At 44.8% G+C, this 26,776-nt stretch overlaps 1 protein-coding gene across 4 annotated transcripts in view; it reads left to right on the forward strand.

The window, feature by feature from the left end:
* Abcc1 (ATP binding cassette subfamily C member 1) overlaps window positions 1-26,776 on the forward strand; it is a 147,337-nt gene that overhangs the window by 92,570 nt on the left and 27,991 nt on the right. For all 4 annotated transcript variants that reach the window (XM_038327556.1, XM_038327553.1, XM_038327555.1 and 1 more), the window contains 5 exons: window positions 17,504-17,650; window positions 19,008-19,095; window positions 21,451-21,526; window positions 23,595-23,721; window positions 25,493-25,669. In XM_038327556.1, coding sequence (XP_038183484.1) covers window positions 17,504-17,650; window positions 19,008-19,095; window positions 21,451-21,526; window positions 23,595-23,721; window positions 25,493-25,669 — 615 coding nt within the window. The remainder of the gene's footprint in view (window positions 1-17,503; window positions 17,651-19,007; window positions 19,096-21,450; window positions 21,527-23,594; window positions 23,722-25,492; window positions 25,670-26,776) is intronic.

Genomic DNA, 26,776 nt, shown 5'->3' on the forward strand with positions numbered 1-26,776 from the left:
TGTGGGGTTCTGTCATTTTCTTCATCTATCGTCAGGTGGAGGTTCTATGGTGATATGCAAGAAATTAATCAGTATGGCTATAGGAACTGGCCTTTTCAGGCTCCCTCTCCTCAGCTGCCCAAGGGACTAACTGGGGGCATCTCCCTGGAAACCTGGGAACCCCTCTAGGGTCAAGTCTCTTGACAACCCTCAGGTAGCTCTTTAAATTAGGATATATGCTTCCCTGCTCCCATATCCACCCTTCCTATATCCCAAGCACCCCATTCCTCCGAGCTCCCCCCGTTCTTCCCTACACACTTTTCTCTCCCGATCTTCCCTTGGCCCAGTCTTGCCCAACCCTCAAGTTCCCAATTTTGCATGGCGATCGTGTCTACTTCCAATATCCAGGAGGATTACTATATCTTTTTTTGGGAGTTCACCTTCTTATTATCTTCTCAAGGATCCCAAACTTATAGGCTCGATGTCCTTTAATTATGGCTAGAAACCGATTATGAGTGAGTACATCCCATGTTCATCTTTTTGGGTCTGGGTTACCTCACTCAGAATAGTGTTTTCTATTTCCATCCATTTGCCTGCAAAATTCAAGATGTCATTGTTTTTTACCGCTGAGTAGTATTCTAGCATGTATATATTCCACAGTTTCTTCATCCATTCTTCCACTGAAGGGCATCTAGGTTGTTTCCAGGATCTGGCTATTACAAATAATGCTGCTATGAACATAGATGAGCATATGCTTTTGTTGTATGATTGGGCATCTCTTGGGTAGATTCCCAATAGTGGAATTGCTGGGTCCTGGGGTAGGTTGATCCCGAATTTCCTGAGAAACCGCCACACTGCTTTCCAAAGTGGTTGCACAAGTTTGCATTCCCACCAGCAATGGATGAGTGTACCCCTTACCCCACAACCTCTCCAGCAAAGGTTATTATTGGTGTTTTGGATTTTAGCCAATCTGACAGGTGTAAGATGATATCTCAAAGTTGTTTTGATTTGCATTTCCCTGATAGCTAGGGAGGTTGAGCATGACCTTAAGTGTCTTTTGGCCATTCGAACTTCTTCTGTTGAGAATTCTCTGTTCAGTTCAGTGCCCCATTTTTTAATTGGGTTAATTGGCATTTTACCGTCTAGTCTCTTGAGTTCCTTATATATTTTAGAGATCAGACCTTTGTCAGTTGCAGGGTTGGTGAAAATCTTTTCCCAGTCAGTAGGCTGCCTTTGTGTCTTAGTGACAATGTCCTTTGCTTTACAGAAGCTGCTCAACTTCAGGAGGTCCCATTTATTCAATGTTGCCCTTAAAGTCTGTGCAGCTGGGGTTATGCGTAGGAAACGGTTCCCTGTGCCCATTTGTTGTAGAGTACTTCCCACTTTCTCCTCTATCAAGCTCAATGTGTTCAAATTAATATTGAGGTCTTTAATCCATTTGGACTTGAGTTTTGTGCATGGTGATAGATATGGATCTACTTTCATTCTTCTACAGGTTGACATCCAGTTATGCCAGCACCATTTGTTGAAGATGCCCTCTTTCTTCCATTGTGTACTTTTGGCTCCTTTATCAAAAATCAGGTGTTCATAGGTTTGTGGTTTAAGATCCGGGTCTTCTATACGATTCCATTGGTCAACTTCTCTGTTTTTATGCCAATACCAAGCTGTTTTCAATACTGTAGCTTTGTAATAGAGTTTGAAGTCAGGGATGGTAATGCCTCCAGAAGAACCTTTATTGTATAAGATTTTTTTGGCTATCCTGGGTTTCTTGTTTTTCCATATAAAGTTGATTATTGTCCTCTCAATCTCTGTGAAGAATTTTAATGGGACCTTGATTGGGATTGCATTGAATCTATAGATTGCTTTTGGTAGAATTGCCATTTTTACTATGTTGATTCTCCCAATCCACGAGCAGGGGAGATCCTTCCATTTTCTGGTATCCTCTTCAATTTCTTTCTTCAAAGACTTAAAGTTCTTGTCAAATAAATCCTTCACTTCCTTGGTTAGAGATACTCCCAGATATCTTATGCTATTTGTGGCTATTGTGAAAGGTGATACTTCTCTGATTTCCCTCTCTGCTTCCTTATCCTTCGTGTATAGGAGGGCGACTGATTTTTTGGAGTTGATCTTGTAACCTGCCACGTTACTGAAGGCGTTTATCAGCTGTAGGAGTTCTTTGGTGGAGTTTTTGGGGTCGCTTATGTATACTATCATATCATCTGCAAATAATGAAAGTTTAACTTCTTCCTTTCCAAACTGAATCCCCTTGATTCCCTTATGTTGTCTTATTGCTATTGCTAGAACTTCAAGCACTATATTGAAGAGATAAGGAGAGAGTGGACAGCCCTGTCGTGTTCCTGAATTTAGTGGGATAGCCTTGAGTTTCTCTCCGTTTAATTTGATGTTAGCTGTCGGTTTGCTGTAAATAGCTTTTATTATATTTAGGAATGACCCTTGTATCCCTAATCTCTCCAAGACCTTTATCATAAAAGGGTGCTGAATTTTGTCAAATGCTTTTTCAGCATCTAATGAGATGACCATATGTTTTTTTCCTTCAGTTTATTTATATGATGGATTACATTGATAGATTTTCGTATGTTGAACCAGCCCTGCATCTCTGGGATGAAGCCTACTTGATCGTAATGGATAATTTTTCTAATGTGTTCTTGGATTCGGTTTGCCAGTATTTTATTGAGAATTTTTGCGTCAATGTTCATGAGTGAGATTGGCCTGTAATTCTCTTTCTTGGTTGAGTCTTTGTGTGGTTTAGGTATCAGGGTGACTGTAGCTTCATAGAAGGAATTTGGCAGTGACTCTTGTGTTTCTATATTATGAAATACCTTAAGGAGTATAGGTATTAGGTCTTCTTGGAAGTTCTGGTAGAATTCCGCATTGAAACCATCTGGTCCTGGGCTCTTTTTGGTAGGGAGGTTTCTGATAACAGTTTCTAATTCTTCGCGACTAACAGGACTATTTAGAGCATTTATCTGGTCCTGGTTTAACTTTGGAATATGGTATTTATCTAAAAAACTGTCCATTTCTTTTACATTTTCCAATTTTGTGGCATACAGGCTTTTGTAGTTAAGATCTAATGATTCTCTGAATTTCCTCTGTGTCTGTGGTTATGTCCCCCTTTTCATTTCTGATCTTATTAATTTGCGTGTTCTCCCTCTGCCGTTTGATTAGTTTGGCTAAGGGTTTGTCAATCTTGTTGATTTTCCCCAAGAACCAGCTTCTTGTTTCATTGATTCTTTGGATTGTTTTCTGTGTTTCTATTTTGTTGATTTCTGCCCTGAGTTTGATTATTTCCAGTCTTCTACTTCTCCTAGGTGAGTCTGCTTCTTTTTTTTCCAGAGCTTTCAGGTGTGCTGTTAAGTCACCAATGAGTGCTTTCTCCATTTTCTTTAAGTGGGCACTTAGTGCTATGAACTTTCCTCTTAGCACTGCTTTCATTGTGTCCCATAGGTTTGAGTATGTTGTGTCTTTGTTTTCATTAAATTCAACAAAGACTTTAATTTCTTTCTTTATTTCTTCCTTGACCCAGGTGTGGGTCAGTAGTTGACTGTTCAGTTTCCATGAGTTTGTGGGCTTTCTGGGGGTAGCATTGTTGTTGAATTCTAATTTTAATCCATGGTGATCCGATAAGACACAGGTGGTTACTAATATTTTTTTGTAACTGTGGAAGTTTGCTTTGTTACCAAGTATATGGTCAATTTTCGAAAAGGTTCCATGAGCCGCAGAGAAGAAGGTATATTCTTTCCTATTTGGGTGGAATGTTCTATAGATGTCTGTTAAGTCCATTTGGTTCATTACCTCCATTAAGTCTTTCAATTCTCTGTTAGGTTTCTGTCTGCTTGACCTGTCCATTGGTGAGAGAGGAGTGTTGAAGTCTCCAACTATTAGTGTGTGTGGTTTGATGGCTGCCTTGAGTTCTATAAGTGTTTCTTTTACATAAGTGGGAGCTTTTATATTAGGGGCATAGATATTCAGGATTGAGACTTCATTCTGATGGATTTTTCCTGTTATGAGTATAAAGTGTCCCTTTCCATCTCTTCTGATTGATTTTAGTTTAAAGTCAATTTTGTTGGAAATTAGTATGGCCACACCCGCTTGTTTCTTAGGGCCATTTGCTTGATAAACCTTTTCCCAACCATTTACTCTGAGTAGGTGTCTGTCTTTGTGGTTGAGGTGTGTTTCTTGTAAACAGCAAAATGTTGGATTCTGTTTTCGTATCCAGTCTCTTAGCCTGTGCCTTTTTACAGGTGAATTGAGTCCATTGATATTAAGTGATATTAATGACCAGTGGTTGTTAACTTCAGTCATTTTTAGTAGTAGAGTTTGTGTGTTTCCCTTCTTCTAGTTGTGCTGGTGAAGGGTCGCTAGAAGCCTGAGTTATTGTGGGTGTTGTTGGACTCCTTGGTTTGTGATTTTCCTTCTATTACTTTCTGCAAGGCTGGATTTGTGGCTGCGTATTGTTTAAATCTGTTTTTGTCCTGGAATATCTTGTTTTCTCCATCAATGGTGAATGCAAGCTTTGCTGGATATAATAGTCTAGGCTTGCATCCATGTTCCCTAAGTGTCTGTAGCACATCTATCCAAGCTCTTCTGGCTTTCATGGTTTCCATTGAGAAATCAGGTGTAATTCTGATAGGTTTCCCTTTATATGTTACTTGACCTTTTTCCTTTGCAGCTCTTAATATCTGTTCTTTATTCTGTATGTTTTGTGTTTTGATTATTATATGGCGTGGGGATGCTTTCTTTTGATCCAGTCTATTTGGTGTTCTGTAGGCTTCTTGTACCTTCATAGGAACATCCTTCTTTAGGTTGGGGAAGTTTTCTTCTATAATTTTGTTGAATATGTTTTCTGGGCCTTTGAGTTGTAATTCTTCTCCTTCTTCTACCCCAGTTATTCTTAGGTTTGGTCTTTTCATGGTGTCCCATATTTCCTGAATGTTTTGTGTTAAGAATTTGTTAGATTTGTTTAGTTCTTTAATCTGTGAGTTTATTTCCTCTATTGTATCTTCAGAGTCCGAGATTCTTTCTTCCATCTCTTGTATTCGGTTGGAAATACTTGTCTCTGAAGTTTCTGTTCGTTTACTCAGAGTTTCCATTTCCAGTCGTCCCTCAGATTGTGTTTTCTTCAATACCTCCATTTCATTTATCAGGTCTTGTACTGTTTCCCTTACCTGCTTGATTGCTTTTTCTTGTCTTTCTTGTTTTTCTTGGATATCTTTGAGAGATTTATTTATTTCCTCTACCTTTTTGTTTGTCATCTCCATTTCTTTATGGCAGTTTTTTACCTCCTGTTTAAGGTCCTCTATTATTTTCATAAAGTACTGTTTAAGGTCGGTTTCTTCTATATCTTCTGGGGTAGGGTATTCAATTCTTGTTGTTTCGGGATGTCTGGCTTGTGGTGATGTCATGTTGCCTTTCATGTTGTTGGAGGAGCTCCTGCATTGGCGCCTGCCCATCTCTTCCTTCAAAAGGAGCCCGGAGGCGTTTGGTGTCCTAGACCAATCTTTGCTGTGACTGAAACTGGTTGGATCTCCCCAGTGCCAGAGGAGGACCTATTCCTTGCGTCACAATCTGAAGAAGCCCGCACTCCCTTGCAGGAATCCTCAGACCTGCCTGGAGGCCAGAGTCTGACCCCTTTGGGTGGATGGCCTTAGAACAGGAGCAGGACACCTGAGAACACTAGGGAAAGCTTGGGAGACACAAGCCTGCAGAGGGAAGTGGGGGTAGGAGCCTGTGCTCTCTTCCAGGGCAGGTTGCCCCAAGGTCCGCATTCACTCACCAGTTCAGATGGAATCCTAGCTCTAGTTTTTTATTGACTAATTTTTACATCTTAATTTAACCCATTTCTATTAATCTGTGTATCGCCACGTGGCAGTGGCTTACCAGGTAAAATTCCCAGCATTTGTCTCCGGTGGATCTATGGTATCTGTCTGACTCTGCTTTCTTCCTCCCAAAATTCAGTTATGTCTTCTCCGCCTACCTAAGTTTTGCTCTATCAGGCCAAGGCAGTTTCTTTATTCATTAACCAATACAAGCAACACACATAGGGGACTCCCATTTCAGCTGTAGAGTCTTCATTGTTGAGGTGTGTGACTGATGGGGCTGGGTGACAAGGCTCACCTGAGCTTGCTCCCCTAAGAATGAAATGGGCCTAGAACTTTTTTTGTTTCATTTAGTTTTTTTGAGACAGTGTTTCTCTGTGTAGCCTTGGCTCTCCTAGAACTAGCTCTTGTAGACCAGGCTGGCCTCGAAAACACAGAGATGCACCTGCCTCTGCCTCCCAAGTGCTGGGAATGAAGGTGTGTGCCATTACTGCTCGGCTTTTTTTTTTTTTAAATAACCTTTGTGTCTTAGTTAGGGTTACTATGCTGTGAAAAGACACCGTGACCACCAGAAACTCTTATAAAGAAAACACTTAATTGGGGGTGACCCACTTACAGTTTCAGTCAATTATCACGACAGGTGGCATGGTGGCTTGTTAGGGTCTGAGAAGTCTCTAAAGAAGATCAAAAGCTACGTATGCAATAACAAGAGCACTTTATTAATTCTAATGTTGGGGTGGTACTTGGCAACCCCCAAAGAAGATTACAAGCTCTTTTTAAGAGGAGTTAGGGAAATTCCAGAGAGGAAGAATTAATCTGGGGCTGATTGGTGGAGGAAAGATTAGTGTGGGGGCTGATTGGTGTAAGGTCCTAGTGGTTAGGGATCTTCTAGCAGCAGGGTAGGGAAAGCTGTCTTTAGCCTGCAGAAGTTTCTGGGGGCATCTGCTAAGCCAGCAGAAGGGCTTTGGGGGTCTACTGAGCCAGCAGAAGGGCTTGTGGGTGTGTTTGCTGATGGTCACCCATAAGCTGTGGTTTTCATGAGACCTGCTTGTTCAGCTCTGTCCCATTTTAGTGAAGTGAAACTAAGGTCTGGCCTCTGTCAGGGCTCTGATCTGTTGCCCCCTTACCCCTCAGCCCTTCTAGCCATTTCAGGCTTAGAAGCAGATGTGGTGCTGGAGCAGAGAGTGCTACATCTTGAAGACAACAGGAAGTAGATTGAAATACAGGCTGGTATCCTCAGCATAGGAAACCTCACATCCCACCCACACAGTGACACACTTCCTACAACAAGGCCATACCCACTCTAACAAAGCCGCACCTCCTAGTAATGCCACTCTCTGGCACCCATAAGCTGGTAACAACCTAATGCAAAATACATTTAGTTCAACTTCAAAAGTTCCTGTGGTCTATAACAGTCTCCAACTTGTTTCAAAGTCCAGTCTCTTCTGAGATGCTTGGCAATCTCTTAACTGTAATCACTCTGTAAGACACACACACACACACACACGTACACACACATACAGAATTTACATTTCCTTCTCTACTATTCCAAATTGTAAAGAAGGGAGCACAGTAAGGAAATAACTGGTAGATCAAAGAAAGATCAAAAAACCAACTGGGCAATCTCCAAACTTTGTATCTTTACATCTGATATCGAAATGCTCTTCAGATGTCCAACTGCTTTCAGCTTTGTTGACTACAACCTTGATAGAACATGCAGTTTCTAGGCTGCAGGTTCTTCAAAGATCTTTTTTCTTTGTCTCCATTCCAAAGCCAGAAAGTACTAGAGAGAAGGATTTTGGACCTTGCCCCTTGGTTTCTGGCTGGGTTCAGTATATGTTACCTTTTTACTTGCTGTGACAAAAATCTCTGAGAGAGGCAATTTATGGAGGAGGACTAAGTTTGCTTCACGGACACCAGTGCACTATATTGCTGAGGATGGCATTGCATCTGTGGTGGAATGGGAGCTTGGTTTCAGCAGTGCTTGCTCCCATCCTGGTGGATCAGGAAGCAGGGCCAGGCCTGCTCTGGAAGCTGATATCTGCCAGCCAGGCCTGGTGTCCTAAAGATTCTATGTCCTTTCCAGACAGTGGTACCTGCTGGAGAGGTGTCACAACACATGAGCCTGTGGGGCATTTTACCCTGAAGCCAGAGCAGCAGAGAAGGCTGAAAATGCTGGGCTTCCAGGACAGTCAGCTGATCCTATTGTCAAGAAACAGTTGAGGCCAGTTGTCAGCAGGACCCTGGGCCCTGCAACGGTGCCCAGCCTCTGCCTTCCTTAGGAGAAGGGTGTGGTCGGTGCTGACTTTCCACGCAGGCTCCTGCTTCAAGGATGGGTGTGCTCACCTGTAGTGATGGAGACAGGTGGGAGGCCTTGCCTCTTGTTCTGGGCTCAGAGCTTCTCTAAGCCAGAGTAAAGCACTCTCGGGTGATCTGTGAGCTGCTTGCCTCTTATTTGGCCTGGACCTTCTTCTGCAGAGTAATTACCAGCCCCTGGGATAGTGATCTACAGATGAGAGCTTGTCATGTTATGCCTGTCTCCAGAGCAGAGGGGCCTTGGCATAGGGTATCTGCACAGTACCCATGTGTAGGTGGGTGAATGAGTGATTGAAAGTTGTATTACTTCAGTTCTATCATGCTGACAGAAATCTGACTTTAGCCCATCAAAATCCTAGCAAAATTCTTCAAAGACCTCGAAAAAACGGTATTCAACTTCATATGGAAAAGCAAAAAACCTAGGATAGCCAAAACAATTCTGTACAAGAAAAGAACTTTTGGAGGCATCACAATTCCTGACTTCAAACTCTACTACAGAGGTACAGTGCTGAAGACAGCCTGGTATTGGCATAAGAACAGACAGGAGGACCAGTGGAACCAAATAGAAGACCCGGATATCAATCCACAAATCTTCGAACACCTGATCTTTGATAAAGAAGCAAAAAATATCAAACAGAAAAAAGAAAGCATATCCAACAAGTGGTGCTGGCATAACTGGATATCAACATGTAGAAAAATGAAAATAGACCCATATCTATCTCCATGCACGAAACTCAAGTCCAAATGGATCAAAGACCTCAACATAAAGCCAGCCACACTGAACCTTATTTATAGAAGAGAAAGTGGAAAGTACACTAAAATGCATTGGCACAAGGAACCACTTCCTAAATATAACCCCAGCAGTACAGACAGTGAGAGAAACAGTTAATAAATGGGACCTCCTGAAACAGAAAAGCTTCTGTAAAGCAAAGGACATGGTCAAGAAGACAAAACGACAGCCTACAGAATGGGAAAAGATCTTCACCAAATCCCACATCAGACAAAGGTCTGATCTCCAAAATATACAAAGAACTCAAGAAATTGGACACCAAAAGATCACATAATCCAATAAAAAAATGGAGTACAGACCTAAACAGAGAACTCTCAACAGAGGAATCTAAAATGGCTGAAAGACAACTTAAGCAAATGTTCAACATTCTTAGTCATCAGAGAAATGCAAATCAAAACAACTCTGAGATTCCATCTTATACTTGTAAGAATGGCCAAGATCAAAAACACTAATGACAACTTATGCTGGAGAGGTTGTGGGGTAAAGGGAACACTTCTGCATTGCTGGTGGAAATGCAAACTGGTACAACCCCTTTGGATGTCAGCGTGGTGATTTCTTAGAAAATTAGGAAACAACCCTCCTCAAGACCCAGTAATACCACTTTGGGGTATATATCCAAAGGATGCTCAATCGTGCCACAAGGACATGTGCTCAACTATGATCACAGCAGCTTTGTTTGTCATAGCCAGAAACTGGAAACATCCTAAATGCCCCTTGATCGAAGAATGGATAAGGAAAATGTGGTACATTTACACAATGGAGTACTACACAGCAGAAAAAATAATGACAGCTTGAATTTTGCAGGCAAATGGATGGAGCTAGGAAACATTATTTTGAGTGAGGTAACCCAGACCCTGAAAGACAATTATAACATGTACTCACTCATAGGTGGTTTTTAAACATAAAGCAAAGAAAACCAGCCTACAAACCATAATCCCAGAGAACTTAGATACTTAGAGAACAATGCGGACACTAAGAGAGACTTACATATATATAATCTACATGGGAAGTAGAAAATAGAAAAAGACAAGATCTCCTGAGTAAATTAGGAGCATGGGGACCTTGGGGGAGGGTTGAAGGGGGGAGGGGAGAGATAGGGAGGAGAGCAGAGAAAAATGTAGAGCTCAATAAATATCAATAAAAAATGTATAAAAACCAGAAATCTGACTTTAAATGCTGGAATGTCCAATCCTTGTCCCACCTGCGTGCCAGTCTCAACCACTATGCACTACCAAACACCACTCCAGAGAACCTGGCTAATCATGTGTATCCCTAGATCTTGATGTTGAGAGCTTCTAGGCCTGCCTTGGTCCCCAGACTGTGGCACCCAGATCCTAGTAGTTGTTCAGTTAATAGATGATGGCTATTTGTGGGACCATCACTTCCTGTAGAGCATAGGACTGTGGGTCTGACAAAGGAAGTGAGAGCAAACATGAGTGGAAGGAGGGTAGACCAGTGACAGAAGATGACATCTGCAGTGTCGTGGTCCTGGGGCTGGCCAGGACAGGCTTTTACACTAGAGCACTTTGACTTTAGTTTTTTTACTGTTACAGTGTGTGTGTGTGTGTGTGTGTGTGTGTGCATATGCACATGTGCCAAGCGCACACACCGTGGGGGCATGTGCAGAGGTCAGGGGACAACCTGTGGAAGTAGGTTCTCTCCTTCTACTATGTGTTTCCCAGGGATGGAACTTGGGTTGTCAGGTTTGGTGGCAAGTGCCTTTATCTGCTGAGCTCTCTCACTGGCTCCTTTTAAGTTTTTTCATATTTGAGATATGCCCCCATGTTAGCTTATAGCTTCACACTTTTTCTCCAGTAGGCAGCAAGCTCAGCAGTCATTTTCATTACCTAGTAAGAGACCTTATATTTGTTTCAAGTTACCCAAATCCCTTATTCCCACTAATTTTGGTAACCATCAATCTGCTTCCTGCCTCTGGAAATGAGGTGACTTTCCATTTCTGTCACCCAGGATGACATTTTTTAGTTTCATTCATGTATAAATAGTATGTTCAGGCATGCCATTTTTTTTTAATGACTGAGTAATATTCTAGTGCGTAGAATTTTTTGAGGATTTTGAGCAAACACATTTGCATGAGGGAGAGGGATGGGAAGAGGGTGATGGATCTTTGCTAAATTACCATTAGATGGAAGCACAGTGCTGACAGAATAGTGTCTGGTCCATCTGGAAAATCTGGATTTAAAAAATATGTTTTTACTGCAGTGGAGAGAGAAGTGATTGAGGGATGCATGACCTGAGGTCGTGTGTCAAAGCTTTACATGACACCTCTTTATTATGTACAATTAAAAAATTTATTTTTACTTTATGTGCATTGGTATTTTGCCTGCATGTATATCTGTGTGAGGGTGTCAGATTTTGGAGTTACAGACAGTTGCTAGCTGCATGAGGGTACTGGGAATTGAACCTGGGTCCTCCGAAATAGTAGTCTGTGCTTTTAATCACTGAGCCATCTCTCTAGCCCCTTTGTACAGTTTTTAATGTGTGAGTTAAAAAATAAATTTTAATCAGACATAGTGACACACACCTTTAATCCTAGCATTCAGTGGGCAGAGGCATATGTATCTCTGAATTTAAGACTAGCTTCTTGTATATAGTGAGTTCCAGGACAGCCAGGACTACATAATAGGAACCTGTCTCAAAAACATTAAAAATATAACAAAATAAGGTTAAAAACATATATAATATGTCTCAAATCTAAAACATAATCTTTGAGGCTTGCTTGTATATCCAGGGTACTGAAGGGGCTACCTTCTGGAACCACCCACATGATTGATTTGGTGGCTTTAGGAGCACTGCCTTCCTTTTTGGCCACAGAACCCAGATAGTTCTTCCCTGGGTCTGCTGACAGGCAGAGCAGGAAGCAGGTCTCTTTGCTGGTTGCATCAGACCCAAGCTTCTGGATGTTATGCCCAGTCTGTGGGGGACCCCAAAAGACCACCAGGGAGACCGATTCAGTGAAATGCAAAAACAAGTTTTATTGTGTGTACAATATAAGCCAGCAGGGACCTCATCAAACCAACTGGTGCAGCAGCAGCAGTAGCAGCTGCAGCTGCAGCAAGAGGAGGTGCCCTGCCCTTCTAGAGGGCATTATTTAAAGCTAAAACCCAGAAAAATTACATTAGCAGGGTGTGGTGACGGGTTCAGTCCTGTTTGGCTGTGTCTAGGGGCTTTTCACAAATTTTATTTTCAAATCTTGCCTGTTGCTTGACAAGTTTTCTTATCGGCTGACCTTCAGGTGGGGACATTCTATGGTTATCTGTACTCACCAGTGACTCCCCTGTTATTTTTGCCCCTAGCCATTTCTGAGGACTGGAATGTGTAGCAAGGAGCTGCGGGCAGGTCTGCTTTTCATCCTGCCCGGCACTCGGCCACCGGCTAGCTTATGCCCCGAAATAACAACACACAAATTGTATTCTTTTAAACACTGCCTGGCCCATTATTTCTAGTCTCTTATGTCTAATTCTCACATCTTGCTTTAACCCATTTCTAATAATCTATGTAACACCACGAGTGGTGTCTTACCGGGAAAGATTCAGCATGTCTGACCTGGTGGCTGGCTCCATCACATCTCTCTCCCTGAGGAGAGGCATGGCAGTCTGCCTAACTTAGGAGAGGTGAGGCATCTGACTGAGCCATCTACCTCACTTCCTTCTTCCTGTTCTGTCTACTCCACCCACCTATGGGCTGGCCAAGGCAGTTTCTTTATTAGAGAATGAAATCAACACAAGCAGAACACTGTCCCACATCATTTCCCCTTTTTCTGTTTAAACAATAAAAAGAAGGCTTTAACTTTAACATAGCAAAATTACATATAACAAAACAGTTATCAAGCAAGAATTACAGTTACAATATTTATATCCATTTTATCTTTTATCATAACAAAGGAAAACTATAACTATCTATTCTTCGACTCCAGAAGGATATAATATTACCTAAGTAAATGAGAAGTAAGCAACTTATAAAACTCTAGAAATCACAGAGACATCTCGCTGCCTGGACAGTCACCCAAAGTTCCTCTGTACCGCTGGGGCATCCATCTTCGGCCTTCAGGCCCATAGTTTCCAGCAGACATTTCCATGATGCAGGAAATTTCAAAGGCAGTTCAGTCAGTATCTGCTGTGTCCTGCAGAATGTCTTGCAGACTCTTTCATGAATCAGGAATCCCAAAGAATCATCTCACCTTTAGGCAAGTTCAACAGTCCTCTCTCTGTGGGTTCTTTGTGTCCAGTTGATGCAATAGTCCAGGCAAGAGCAGTTTCTTGCCCAAATGGCTATCAGACTCCATAAGGATCCTCTTCGATGCCCATCATCTTCTTGAAGTAGATTGGTGCTGCCAGGAGCAGATGTGTCTCATTGTCATGAAAAATCTAAGTTATTAAAACATTTAAAATGCCATATTCTATAGTCTTTGAAAGATATTAGGAATGCCTATCTAACTGAAATATATCTATATATCTAGAAAATCTAACTAACATGACTACAAGTTTTACTATTATCAATGATTATCCATTAGCAACCGGTATTTCCTAATTACACATTACATATTTAAATGAACAACACAATCATACCTTAATCAGTATCAGAAATACATATACATATAACAAAATTAACCTTAATTTTAAATCACTAAAGCAAAATCCATATCAATGCAAATTATTCATATCTATATCATATCCCCCTTTAAATGTAAAACAACATTTATAAACAATATTTGGGAACATGGGCGCAGTTATTTCTCTCCAAACTGCTTCCTGCTGAATGGGGACGCTGTTAATCAGATCTTTCATGGTGTAACCTTTGTGCCAGGTTCATCTCAGTCATCAGTTGGGTAAAGTAATTTTCTGAAGGTGTTCACAGCAACCTTTCAGGAGGTCGTGGTCTATCATACCATATTGGGATAGAAGCAATCCATAGGGTCTCATTTTCTGTAAAAATAAAAGAAGAATCTCTTTTCCAAAGTATCATATCCTTAGATCCAAATTCTGAAGTCAAAGTATTTTCAAAATATCTATCTTGGATTAGTTCAGCAGCATTTGTAAACAAATATCTTTTAGCAGCTGTTGCTTCTTCCTCAGCATTCAAACAATTCAATAATAGTATACAGTATCAAGATTCTCTGTGTATTTCCCATCTTTGTTCAGCTTTATTTTAACTTCTATTTTGTTTATTTTTACTTTTATTTTTCGAGACAGGTTCTCTGTATATCTTTGTCCTGGAATAACTCTTTAGACCAGGCTGTCCTTGAACTCACAGAGATCCACTGTCTCTGCTTCCCAAGTGCTGGGATTAAAGGTGTGTGCTACAACACCTTGAACTCACAGAGATCTGTCTGTCTCTGCCTCCCAGGCATTGGGATTAAAGGTGTGTCCTGCCACACCTTGAAGTCACAGAGGTCAATCTACTTCTGCCTCCCAAGTGCTGGGATTAAAGGTGTGTGCTACAATACCTTGAACTCACAGAGATCCACTGTCTCTGCCTCCCAAGTGTTGGGATTAAAAGTGTGTACCATCACTCCCAAATTACTCTTTCTTTTTCTTTTTTACTTTTAAGAACTTTAACCTTTAGCCTGCATATATTTTCAACACATTGTAAACCATTTTGATGTTTTCTTTGACTTTGAATCTTTCTTTTACTGTATATCTCTCTTTTTCTGACTACAGGAGTCTTTAATTTACAAAACAATATCGGTAGGAGTAAAGCCATGGCTTTGGCAGCTAGATCCAGCCCATTCCTTAGCTTTCCAGCTTCATGGCAGAGGTACCACTGTAGCCATTTTTATCGCCAGAACTCTGTGGCGGTTCAAGGTCCCTGACAGCAAGCAAGCTGCAACAGTGTTAAACAACACTCCAAAGCTCCGTAGTCGGGACTGCTTGCTTGAAAGAGTCAGAGCCTGCCCCGACAGGACGGCCCAGAAAACTGGCACTTTAAAACGGCACAACCTTTTTCCTGCTACGGCCGAAAACTGAAAAAACATGTGCTCAGCTTTCCATCAACACTGTTTAAGTCTTTTGTAGTAGGACCTCCTAAAAGAGCTGCAGGTTTTTGCAGCTAAAGCTGAGTCAGGAAGCCTCTCTTAGATGAGAGCACTTGCTCTAGCAAGCAAAGCCAAACCCGAGAAATTGCTGCTACTGAGAAAACATGCTTTACTCTATTCTTTCCCAAGCTTTCTCAGGCTTTCTGTGGATTCAGTTATCCACGTTGGGCGCCATTCTGTAGCGTGGAGCTGTGGGCTGGCTTCCCGCCGCCCGGCTCCCGGCCACCTGGCTGGTTTATGCCCCGAAATAACAACACACAAATTGTATTCTTTTAAACACTGCCTGGCCCATTATTTCTAGCCTCTTATGTCTAATTCTCACATCTTGCTTTAACCCATTTCTAATAATCTATGTAACACCACGAGTGGTGTCTTACCAGGAAAGATTCAGCATGTCTGGCCTGGTGGCTGGCTCCATCACATCTCTCTCCCTGAGGAGAGGCATGGCAGTCTGCCTAACTTAGGAGAGGTGTGGCATCTGACTGAGCCATCTACCTCACTTCCTTCTTCCTGTTCTGTCTACTCTACCCACCTATGGGCTGGCCAAGGCAGTTTCTTTATTAGCGAATGAAATCAACACAAGCAGAACACTGTCCCACATCAGGAATGTTTAGCAGGAAATAGCTTACACAAGACACAAGATGAAGGTGGAGGACAAAATGGAGGAACTTTGGTTCTTCACTGGGAGGGATGGAGTCCTTGTGAACATGGCCAAAGGGACCTGGCCAAGAGTGTAAAGTGAAATAAACCAGGTGACCCTATAGGATTTGCACCTAGCACTTGCCTTGGCTCTCCTTGTAGGTGTGTCAACTCCATGTCTTATATTGGGCAGCTAACCCACCCGAGGAACAGAGCCCACACTGGGCCACACAGTTGATGTGCTCTGGGTGAATAGGGTCTAGTATCATGTGCCACTGGCTCCTAGTGTAATGGTTTAAATAAAAATGCTACGCTATCCCCAAGTGATGGCAGTAGGCAGTGGGCCATGAGACCACACCGCAGTTCCCCAAGACTATGGCAGTCCATGAAGGCAGCTGGGTCCCAGAAGGGAGCCCCCAAGTGGCCCGCAGGCCATGAGGGCCAGCGGATCCTAGGCATGGAGATGAGAGACCTCTATGGGTCAGCCAGTCTTGCGAGGAGCCACAGTCCCCGTGTGTGAGAGACAGACCAATAGGCAGGCTATTCAGAGAGAGGTGGGATATTTATCTAGTGGGTTATGGAAGGGCAAAGGGGAGAAGGGAGGGAAAGAGGAGAGAGAGAGAGAGAGAGAGAGAGAGAGAGAGAGAGAGAGAGAGAGAGAGAGAGAGAGAGAGAGAGAGAGAGAACACACCAGAGGGGGGAAGAGAGGAACACGGCAGCAGCCACCTCTTTTGGAGAGAGGGAAAGGGAGAGAGCTCAGGCCTGAAGCAGAAGGAAGATCTGCTTGCCTCTTCAGTGAAGAGGAAGTGAGTGGGGCTTGTCTTTTAAAGGGACAGGACAGACCATTACACCTAGGCATTGAGATGGCGTAGGTGTGCATGGCTGCTCCTGCTCGGGTTATGTCCAGCCTTTTGTAGCTCCAGGACCAGGCTTGTCTATCTGCCATATATATGCTTTTCCGAATTGCTTTTGGTAGTTATGTCCTCGAGGACCTCCCCCCCCCGCCCCCCGCAGGGACCCTGTGCACCAGGGAGTCTCCTCTCTGAGCAGCAAAGGCAGGACATGCAGATTCAAATTCATCAGGTACTTTATCCCCTGTTGAGCCAAGTCACCCTCTGAGATTGTTCAGGACTTCTTTTTCTCCAGACAAAGAATGAAGTTAACTACCAAAAGACTGTCCTTGGAGTGTGACCAGTCTGTCAAATTCCATCCTCACTTCTGGGACTTCTGGCTTTGTTGTTTTTGAAACTGAGTCTGTTATAACCCAGACTGGCCTTGAACTCCCTCTGTAGCTGGGGAGACCTTATGTTTCTGATCCTCCAGTGGCTATTTTGCTTTCCTGATCTTCAGGGTGAATCCCAATTTCTGTCTCTGAGTTTTTATTAATCAAGCTTCACTCCTGGCTCCTCTCCAGTGTTGGGATTGTAGATATGCACCACTCTAGCTGGTTCATGCAGATGCTGGGGTGAGCTCAGAGCTTCATGTGTGCCACTGAGCTGCATTTTTGTGCTGTTAGGAATGGACTCCAGGGCCACCTACATGCCAAGAATACTTAACCACAGTGACCAGGTGTTTGGCTCCTGATTATCCATCCTTCTGGTTCATTCTTTTTGTTTTTGTTTTGAGACAGGGTTTCTGTGTGGTTTTGGAGCCTGTCCTGGAACTTGCTCTGTAGACCAGGCTGGCCTCACACTCACAGAGATCCGCCTGCCTCTGCCTTCCCGAGTGCTGGGATTAAAGGCGTGCACCACTGCTGCCCAGCTCTGGTTCATTCTTTATGATGCAGGAAATGTTGCCTCTGCACCTGCCCCTTTGCACCCTTCTTGGGCTTTTTACATTTTAAACCCGAGGAGAGGTGTGACTTGATTCAATGCTTTGCTCTGTTTGTAGGTGGCTCTGTCGACCTTTGCTGTCTATGTGACAGTGGATGAGAACAACATCCTAGATGCAAAGAAAGCCTTTGTGTCCCTAGCCCTGTTCAATATCTTGCGCTTCCCACTCAACATCCTGCCCATGGTCATCAGCAGCATTGTGCAGGTGTGTATTGGACAGAGGGGGCCAGAAGAGTAACACAGGGGCTCTCAGAATCCTCCCATGGTCATCAGTAGCATCATGCAGATGTGTGGGAGACAGTGGGGAAAAGGAGTGGGCATGGGAGCTGTCAGTGTTGTCATTAGCAAAATTATGGAGGCGTGTGGGTGACAGGGAACCAGGAGGGGGAAATGGAGACTCGGGCCATGGTACACACAGATTCCTCAGTGTCGTTTGAACCCAAACTGTCCCCCTGATTGACTGAGTAGCCTTTTCCAAGTAGCTCATGTTGCTGTGTCATGGAGGACCCAGTGGAGCTTGTCCTTGAATCCACTTGCTGATCCCAGCACAGCTCCTAACTCAGCAGTAAGGAGTCATTTGATTCTACCCTGAGAAAGAAACTTAGAATGCCTGGCTTTGTAACCTAGGCTGGCCTAGAGTTCAACTCTAGCCCAGGCTGCCTTGGAATTCATATTCTTTACACCTCAGAAGTTCTAGGATAAGAGGTATGGACTTTTAGCTCAAGACTTACCTTTTAATCTCAGAGAATCTTTCTGGAATATTCTGTGTTCCTGTGGCCTCTTTTAGCTGGTGTTTAAAAAACACAGGACTTAACCTGCTTCTTCAATTTCATATTCTGCTTTTGGGTTCTGATCCACTCTCTGAAAACTCTGAGGACCTCGCTCCCTTTTCCTCTTTCTGTTTCCATCTGTCCCTCTTCTGAACTGAAGGATTTCTTTTTCTTTGATTTTTTTTTTTTTTTTGAGACATGTTTTCTCTGTGTAAGAGCCTTGCTGTCCTGGAACTCACTCTGTAGACCAGGCTGCCCTTGAACTCACAGAGATCCACCTGCCTCTGCCTCCCGAGAGCTGTGCAGCACCACCGCCTGGCCTGAACTAAAGGAGTTTTTTTCTTTTTTCTTTTCTTTTTTTAAATATTCATTCATTCATTCATTCATTCATTTATACGATATTCTGTCTGTGTGTCTGCCTGCAGGTCAGAAGAGGGCACCAGACTTCATTACAGATGGTTGTGAGCCACCGTGTGGTTGCTGGGAATTGAACTCAGGACCTCTGGAAGAGCAGTGCTCTTAACCACTGAGCCATCTCTCCTGCCCAACTGTTTTAAGCAAACTCACACCCTTTGCTCATATGCACTGCATCACGTGTTGTCTGTCCATAATTAGGTCCCAGAACCCAGTAATTTGTTGAAGTCAAACTGCCAGCGTCGAGGTTCTGCCTTTCCAAGTACCCCTGCATGAGGCAGTATGCCCTTCATATACTGACTTCTGTGGGCACCAGGTACAGGGTGGCAGGTGGTCTGGATGGTATTAGGGTGACACACCCTGTGCTTGCTTCTCCAGGCCAGCGTCTCCCTCAAACGTCTCAGGATCTTTCTGTCTCACGAGGAGCTGGAACCAGACAGCATTGAGCGGTGGCCGATCAAGGATGGTGGGTACCTTTCCTCTACCCACTTTGAGTCCTTATCCTAGCTCCTCTAGGACCTGGCTCTGCCTACAAGACCCAGGGCTAGGCCTTGGCAGAGGGGACAGGAAGAGGCTTTGCTGTTATCTTGTCCCTGCCCTCCTTCACTTTGTGATTGAGAACTTTGGGCTTTTTAACCTGGGCATTGGTTCTGTCTTGTGTGAGGAGTAGCCCAGTTTCTGCTTCTGCCTGTGTCTGTGCATTCAGAACTTCGTTTTCCTCATGGGAGCTTTCATTGGATGTTTTTAATCGATTGATTAATTTATTGCTAGGCATTAAACACAGGACTTCACACATAGCTAGGCAAGTGCCTCTGTCTACTTTTTACTGTTTGAGACAGGGTTTAAGTTGCCTAGACTGGCCAAATATTTGATATTTAGCCTCCTGAATAGCTAGGTGTACAAGACTATGCCATTAGGCCCAGCAGGTATCTTATGGATTTTTACCACTGGATTTATTTCATAGACTAGTTGATCCTTCTGGTTGACTCCTGAGCTGGGATCTTTGCAGTCACTGCTAGTGGCTCCAGCAGTGGTGAACCTTTTCTGGTGTGTTTGTATAGTTTGAACACACAGTGTAGAGCCTTAGAGTAGGAGCCAGGATCAGCAAACTTGCCTGGGGCACCCAGCAGGTAAGTTTGGGGCTGAGATTTCCTGAGTACATGCTCTACTCTCAGCCTTTGTTCCCAGGCCTCTTTGTGCATGTGCTCACTACTGCAGTGGTCCAGGGTGTGCCATCAGCACAACCCTGGCTTACAGGAAGAAAAAGGCTCAGGGAGACTGTCCAGCTGGGAAGTGGTAGCACTGGGGTTCAAACTTACACCCTCTTGCTCAGAGCCCAGTAAACAGGATTGAAAACAGTGTCTGGCCATCGGTGGTGAGGTGTATGTAGTGCCAGGAGCCTAGTGGGCAATTGCAGGATATCACCGGTGACTGCTGTCCTGTGAAGGCAGTAGCTGGTCTCTGCTGCCTTTAGCAGGTTGTCAGTGGGTGCTTGAGGTTCACAGTTCTTGTTGAGGACAGCCTGTGGGTGCTGAGTAGTGTTCCTGACATCTCCCTACCACATATCATAGTAGTTATCCCAGTGTGACAGACAAAATTGTCTCCACGCATTGCCATGAGTCTCCTTGTCCCTTTTGAGAACTATACTCCAAGCAGGTGCTGGAACTCTACTGCACAGTTTTCCGCTGTCCTGAGGCTCTTTGGGTGTGGGAAGAACACTGTGGACTCCCAAGCCAAGACAGCCATCAGAGCTCATACAGCCAAGCTGTGCACAATTCTCTGCAAGTGCCACTGAGTCAGGATGGGTCCTGCTTCTGGGGTGTCAATCACCGTGCAGCCTTGTCTGTCTGCCTGCCTCACAAAAGTTCAGTTTTCTGGTGCAGTGTTACTGCAACAGCTTCTGGCTGGTTCTTGGAGAGGCACACCCTGCTTCCTCTTTTGTGAGGGTGCAGCTTCCACCTCTTGGGAGCTGCAGGTAGTTTCATTTAACTAGCAACCTCTTCTTACCAGGGGCTTTGGTCTATGGTACTTACCTCAGAAGTGTTTCTGGCAACTTTAAAGGTGGCTGTTAATTCAGGGACTTAAAAAAAAAAAAAAACAGAAGTAAAAGGAAAACAAGGGAGACAAAGTTAATGGAGCAGGGCAGAACCCTCAAGAATCTGAGCCTTATAGTGTAGGCATTGTACAAGTCCCCTCTCCCCACCTTTCTGTAGCACTTCCTGTTCCCTAGCAGGCTTCCCCTAGATTCTTTTTTCAGTTGATTGTCCCCAGTGTTGGAGAAAGATTGACCTTCTAGGAGGTGGGCAGGGTGGAATGGCTAAGGGAGGAGAGCAAAAAGCAAAGCTGTCTTAGGATCCAAGAGTTGCAGGGTAAAGGCCCTAGCTTTTTTTTTTTTTTTTTTTTTTTTTGGTTTTTCGAGACAGGGTTTCTCTGTGGCTCTGGAGCCTGTCCTGGAACTAGCTCTTGTAGACCAGGCTGGTCTTGAACTCACAGAGATCCGCCTGCCTCTGCCTCCCGAGTGCTGGGATTAAAGGCGTGCGCCACCACCGCCCGGCTAAAGGCCCTAGCTTTAAACTAGACCACAGCCTAGGACCTGGAGTGTGTTGATGGATGTGATGGTAGTTACCTTGGTGGAGAGAGGTTTACATGAGGGTACAACTCTTTTCTCCTTCCACTTCCAGCCTGAGGTTGAGGAGGGTAATCTCAAGCACTGAGTAACCAGTGAGGGTCCTCAGCCTCTGCAGGAGACCAGAGCAGGGCATCTGCATGTGTGCCTGTTGCCATGCATGATTCCTAACATACTGTCTCTGATGTTTTCTAGGTGGGGGGATGAATAGCATCACTGTGAAGAATGGAACGTTCACATGGGCCAGGGGTGAATCTCCCACACTGAATGGGTAAGCCTGGGAGGCAGACACACTGACATTGGGACTCTGAATACTCGCCACCTCTGTGACTCTAACTTTTGCCTTTCTGAGCCTCAGTTTACCCATCTGGAAAAGGGTTCAATTACAACTGCTTGGGCTGTTGTGAGGAACAACTCAGAAGGTTCTTGGTATAGGTGTCCCTTCTGATTGTGACAGGAAGTCATGCTTCTGGGCCACAAGTGGAACTGGGGTTTGGGAAATTGAGAAGGGCTCAGGGGCCGGCAGAACTCTGCAGAACTCTGCTGTTCATCTGAGTTGCCCCATGCTCAGACTTCCTGCATACCTCCTATTGGCGCAGATTGGGTGCTTCTCTCTGAGCGGGTGACAGTGCATGGAGGCATGGGGTATTTTGGTGTCCAGGCTGGGTCCCTGTTGAAACGTTCTTGTCTTAGCAATGCCCTTATCTGTCTATAGCATACCTGTCCCTGTCCCTATACCCTGGACAGCTCTTTTGTGCCTCTCATTCACTGTGACTGAGCTTGCTTAGTGATCTAATCTCCTTAAGGAATCCAAAATACAAGGCCAAGGGGACTTTTTCTGAGCTATTTTTGTCCTTTGTGCCCTGAACAATTCTTTTCTGACGTGGCAGTTTGCCTGCTCTATTTTATCAATCACAGAGCAGACTCTTCAGAGACAAACTTCCTTTGTACTTCCACTAACTACTCAGGGTGTAAGATCTTCCTTAGGACTGACTTAAATCCTGCCCGATTCATTTGTAGTATCTCTTTTTTTTTTTTTTTTTTTTTTTTACTTTTTGAGACAGGGTTTCTCTGTAGCTTTGGAGCCTGTCCTGGAACTAGCTCTTGTAGACCAGGCTGGTCTCGAACTCACAAAGATCCACCTGCCTCTGCCTCCCGAGTGCTGGGATTAAAGGCGTGCGCCACCACCGCCCGGCTGTAGTATCTCTTTTCCATGCCTGTACTGCACTCCCCACATCCTGGCACTCAGGGTCCCTGGTCTTTTCACCTGCCTCTTTGAATCCCCAACGTTTTCTGTTTAACCTTTGCCTCCCCTTAGCCTGTAAGAATATCCTGGTCTCCCTTGGAAGAAGGGAGGAGCTGCCTCCCTGGGTGTCCGGCACAGGGTAGTCCCATGACCCTGCCCCTCGCAGTGCAGCACAAAAGACTCAATAGCCATGAGTGGTCTAGGGGCTAGCAAGATGACTCAATGTGCAGACATGAATGTGGCCCTCAACCCGTGTGACAAAAGCTTAGCATGCTGACACCCATGTACTCCCAGCACTGGGGAGGCAGAAACGGGCAGATCTTTGTGGCTCAATAGCCAGTGAGAGACTCTGTCTCTAAACAACAAGGTGGATGCAACCGAGAAACACCTGACTTTGCCCTCTAACCCACTCACATGTTTGCATACACAAAAGAATTGAATAGTTGATGCATGTGGTTTGCTGGCTTTGAAATCATTGCCCAGGGATCAGAAGGACCTCTGCCTGGGGGCCTGGGATGCCTGTGTGCCCCACCTGAGCATGGAGGCCAGTGTGCCAAGCTGTCAGCTACTGGAGCAGCTGTGTCATGCATGATGACAGGCTAGTCTAGCTGTAGAATTTATAGCTCATGTTTCTGCACTTGCTTTTAGGCAGAGCCTCACTATATAGTCTTCACTAAATTAGAACCAGACTGGCCTCAAACTTGTAGAGATCTGCCTCCTGAGTTGTGGGAGTTCAGCCCCTTAGTGTCCTGAACCTTCTTCCAGGCCTGGCCTGTCACCCTGGTATTCTGTCCTCTGGATTTTCTCAGCCAGTCCCAGGTGCCTGAGAATTTGAGTTCAACTGAAGGGGGTTTGTTGTTGGGAACAGTGTTGTAGACCAAGAGGTGAATGCCCTCCGTCGTCTCTTGAGTGACAGGTAGCCCTGGCCTCTGTGTTGGCCTGGCTTCATGATGCATTTACATTGGGCCCCTCAGGCCATGGTCCACCTTGCCCCACAGCCTTGGCGGTCTCCAGGCACAGACTTACAGCTACCCTCAACAGCTGGAGAGCATGGGGCACTGTGCCATTCAGGCTCCTCATTGTGTCCTTGCAGCATCAACTTCTCCATCCCCGAAGGAGCACTTGTGGCCGTGGTGGGCCAGGTAGGCTGCGGGAAGTCATCTCTGTTGTCAGCCCTGCTGGCTGAGATGGACAAGGTGGAGGGACACGTGACTCTCAAGGTAGGATGGGGCCAGGCTGGGGAGAGATGGTCCGGGAGGAAGGCTCAGCCCAGTGTCTCTCACAAACTGTCCAAGGGAACAGCCCCCCATTCCCCATTCTTTCTGCTCCTCTAGGAAGGCAAGGTTTCAGTGACAGCCACTCCTTGCTTTGCCCCACCCAGCTCTTCGTCTAGTGTGGAGTGTTGTAGCTGCTCAGTAAACAGGCTGTGAATACCCAGATATGCTTCAGAGGAGAGCGCATTTGTGGCTTCCACCTTCTGAATTTGCCTTATTTCACTTCATGTGGTGATCTCCAGCCCCAGTCATTTTCACTACTGAATACTACTCTTTTGTGTGTGTGTGTGTGTGTGTGTGTGTGTGTGGAAAGCAGAAGGGGGCTGTTGGGGGGGCACTAAGGTGAATTTAACCAAAGTACTATGATACATCTGCCTGAAAATGGTAGGACAGAGGGAGGGTGAAAACTCCTCCACTCTCACTTCACCCTGTAGTCTCTGTGGATGGAACCTTCTGGCTTCTTTCTCTTGAATCTTTGTGTCTCATCCTGTAAATAGGGTGTAACCAGTGCTGATGGATGTGGCCAGAATAATCTCAGAACCAGGTCTACGAAGCACAATTTGAATCCTTAGTGTTAGTTGAATTCTTACTATGGGCCTGGAGGGGAAGAGTGTGGAATTAGAGGTTTGAGGTGCAGCACACTTCATGCTGAGCTGAACTTTGAAGTGTTACAGGCTGTTAAAAGAGTAAGTTCCTTGAGCCCTTTCCATGAGCACCTTGTTCCCTCTGAGATCTTTGTCTACTGTGCAAATCAGTTCCTTACAGTGTTGCCATCAGCCTCTGGAGAGGCCAGAGAGGAAAAACAAAACAAAAAAACAAACACCAACTATTTTACGTTAGCCAGCCTGTGCCAGATGTGTGTGCCTGGACCTGTCTGTCCCTTGCATCCTCTTCTGGGAACTCAAGTTTGAGGATGTGGACTTAGGTCACTGTTTGCTTTCAATTCAGATCCTTTCTTTGCTGGTTCAGTGCCCTTTTAGACATAAGTGGACAGTTTCTGGGTCCAGGCAAATACCTTTTGTTTATAGATGTGTCCTGTTGTTTCTTCCAAGTAGTAGACAGGCAACATGAACAAGGTGGACAAAGGGAAATTGGTCGTCATGTTTAGATATTTATGTTGCATTCTGTTTCTAAATCCTGGGTTCTTACCATCCCAGGCACTGATGTTTCGAGTCCAGGAACTATTTGTAGCTGGTAATTTCAGAAAGTGTATTGAAAACATTAGTTTCCCCCATGTTTTGGAAGACGTGACCTGCAGCTGAATATCTTGTGAGGTTCACAACTGGGGTGTCCTGACACTTAGAGATCATAGAAGCTGGAGTGTTAGAATAGCAATTGAATCATTTTTTTTCTGAAATTTTAGATTCAAATTTAGGCCATTGATTTCTGTTCCCTTACTTTAGAACCCTCTGTGGCATTTCACCACCTCTTCTGATAAAGGTGGGCATGAAATCAGCCCTTTGTGAACTGGTCCCCTTCACCTGCCTTCCTGCCTGCCCTGCTCTCACCTGAGTCACCCATGTCCAGTCAAGCTGGCCTTTCTGTCCCTCAAAAGAACTGGATTTAATTTCTTCCTTGTCTGTGATTTCCCCTGGGTCAATGCCCTTCTCTTCTTGTCCTTGCTGTGTGTTTTGGGAGACCAACTCTTTTTGCAGCCAGGTGTACGCTATTATCTTTTCATCAAGTCTGTCTTTCCTCTCCACTACCTGCCACACAGGGCTCTGTGGCCTATGTGCCCCAGCAGGCTTGGATTCAGAATGACTCTCTCCGAGAGAACATCTTGTTTGGGCATCCCCTGAAGGAACGCTACTACAAGGCAGTGTTGGAAGCCTGTGCCCTCCTCCCAGATCTGGAAATCTTGCCCAGTGGGGACCGGACAGAGATTGGTGAGAAGGTGAGTTATGGCATGGGTACAGCATGTAAAACTCTCTGCTGCTGCTGTGTAACAAACAGGTGCGCACTTTGTTAGAGCCTTTCTCATAAAATGCTGTCCTCTACCTGATGTCTCCAGCCTGTGGCTCAGCTCCTTTTGCCAAGCTCTGTGGGTTTGGTAAGGGTCTATCCCATCTAGCTCTTGGTGCTGTGGTCTGAGTTGAGGTGTCAACGGCCTCCCAAGTGGGATCCTTTCAAATAGTGATTCAGAGTCTTAAAAATAAAAAGTGTGCTATGCTTTTCCCACCACAGCACAAGACACTAGTAGTGACTCCCTCATCAGTCATGTACCTCAGAGGTGTGTCTGTGAGTGATGAGCAGATAGCTCTGGACTAGCTGACACCCACTTCTTCACTCTGCTGCCATGCTAACATTTAACTTAAGTCATCTGCATAGCAACTCATGTGATCCCTAATGGACGGCTGATGAAAGGGAGGCTCAGAGAGGTTAGGGGACTTGCCTTGATGTCAACTCACATAGCAAAGAGACAGAGGTTCTTACATCCCTCTTGTCACCTGTTGCACTGTCACTTTTGAAGAGGGCCTTAGGTGTGCCTCCCAGTTCCTGTGCAAGTGGTTGTCTTGTGTGTGTGCTAGGACTGCAGTAGTGACAGGGACCTCTCGGGAGAGCTGAATTTGTGTGCTCCCAGTCTCCAGCCAAGGATCCACCAACTTGTTTATTTGATACATGATGTCTTTTACTTGCTGTAGATCTGGAGATTCTTTGGGTTGACGGCCCTTGGGTTGATACAGGTTGGAGGTGTTAACTAAACTGAAGGATCTAAGTATTGTGTGGGATCCAAGGCAGGATTGCCAGGGTCTCCGGTACAGTCTGGGTGGGTAGGCAGCCTGCTCATCAGCCTTGTTCCATTTTATAAATGCTGAGATATAGTACTCGGAGATGCCTGACTGTTCCATTGTAGATAACTCAGTGTGGTGTGTGGGTTCATGGGGTTCTGTGAGAGACACACGAGAGCAAACTTAGCCTATGAAACTGCAGCGGGCTCAGTCTCTGTGAAAAGCCTTACCCTTTGCCTCTTGGCATCTTTATCTTTTCCCTGTATTTACAC

Source organism: Arvicola amphibius, chromosome 4 (genome assembly GCF_903992535.2).
Source record: "Arvicola amphibius chromosome 4, mArvAmp1.2, whole genome shotgun sequence".
Lineage (NCBI taxonomy): Eukaryota > Metazoa > Chordata > Mammalia > Rodentia > Cricetidae > Arvicola > Arvicola amphibius.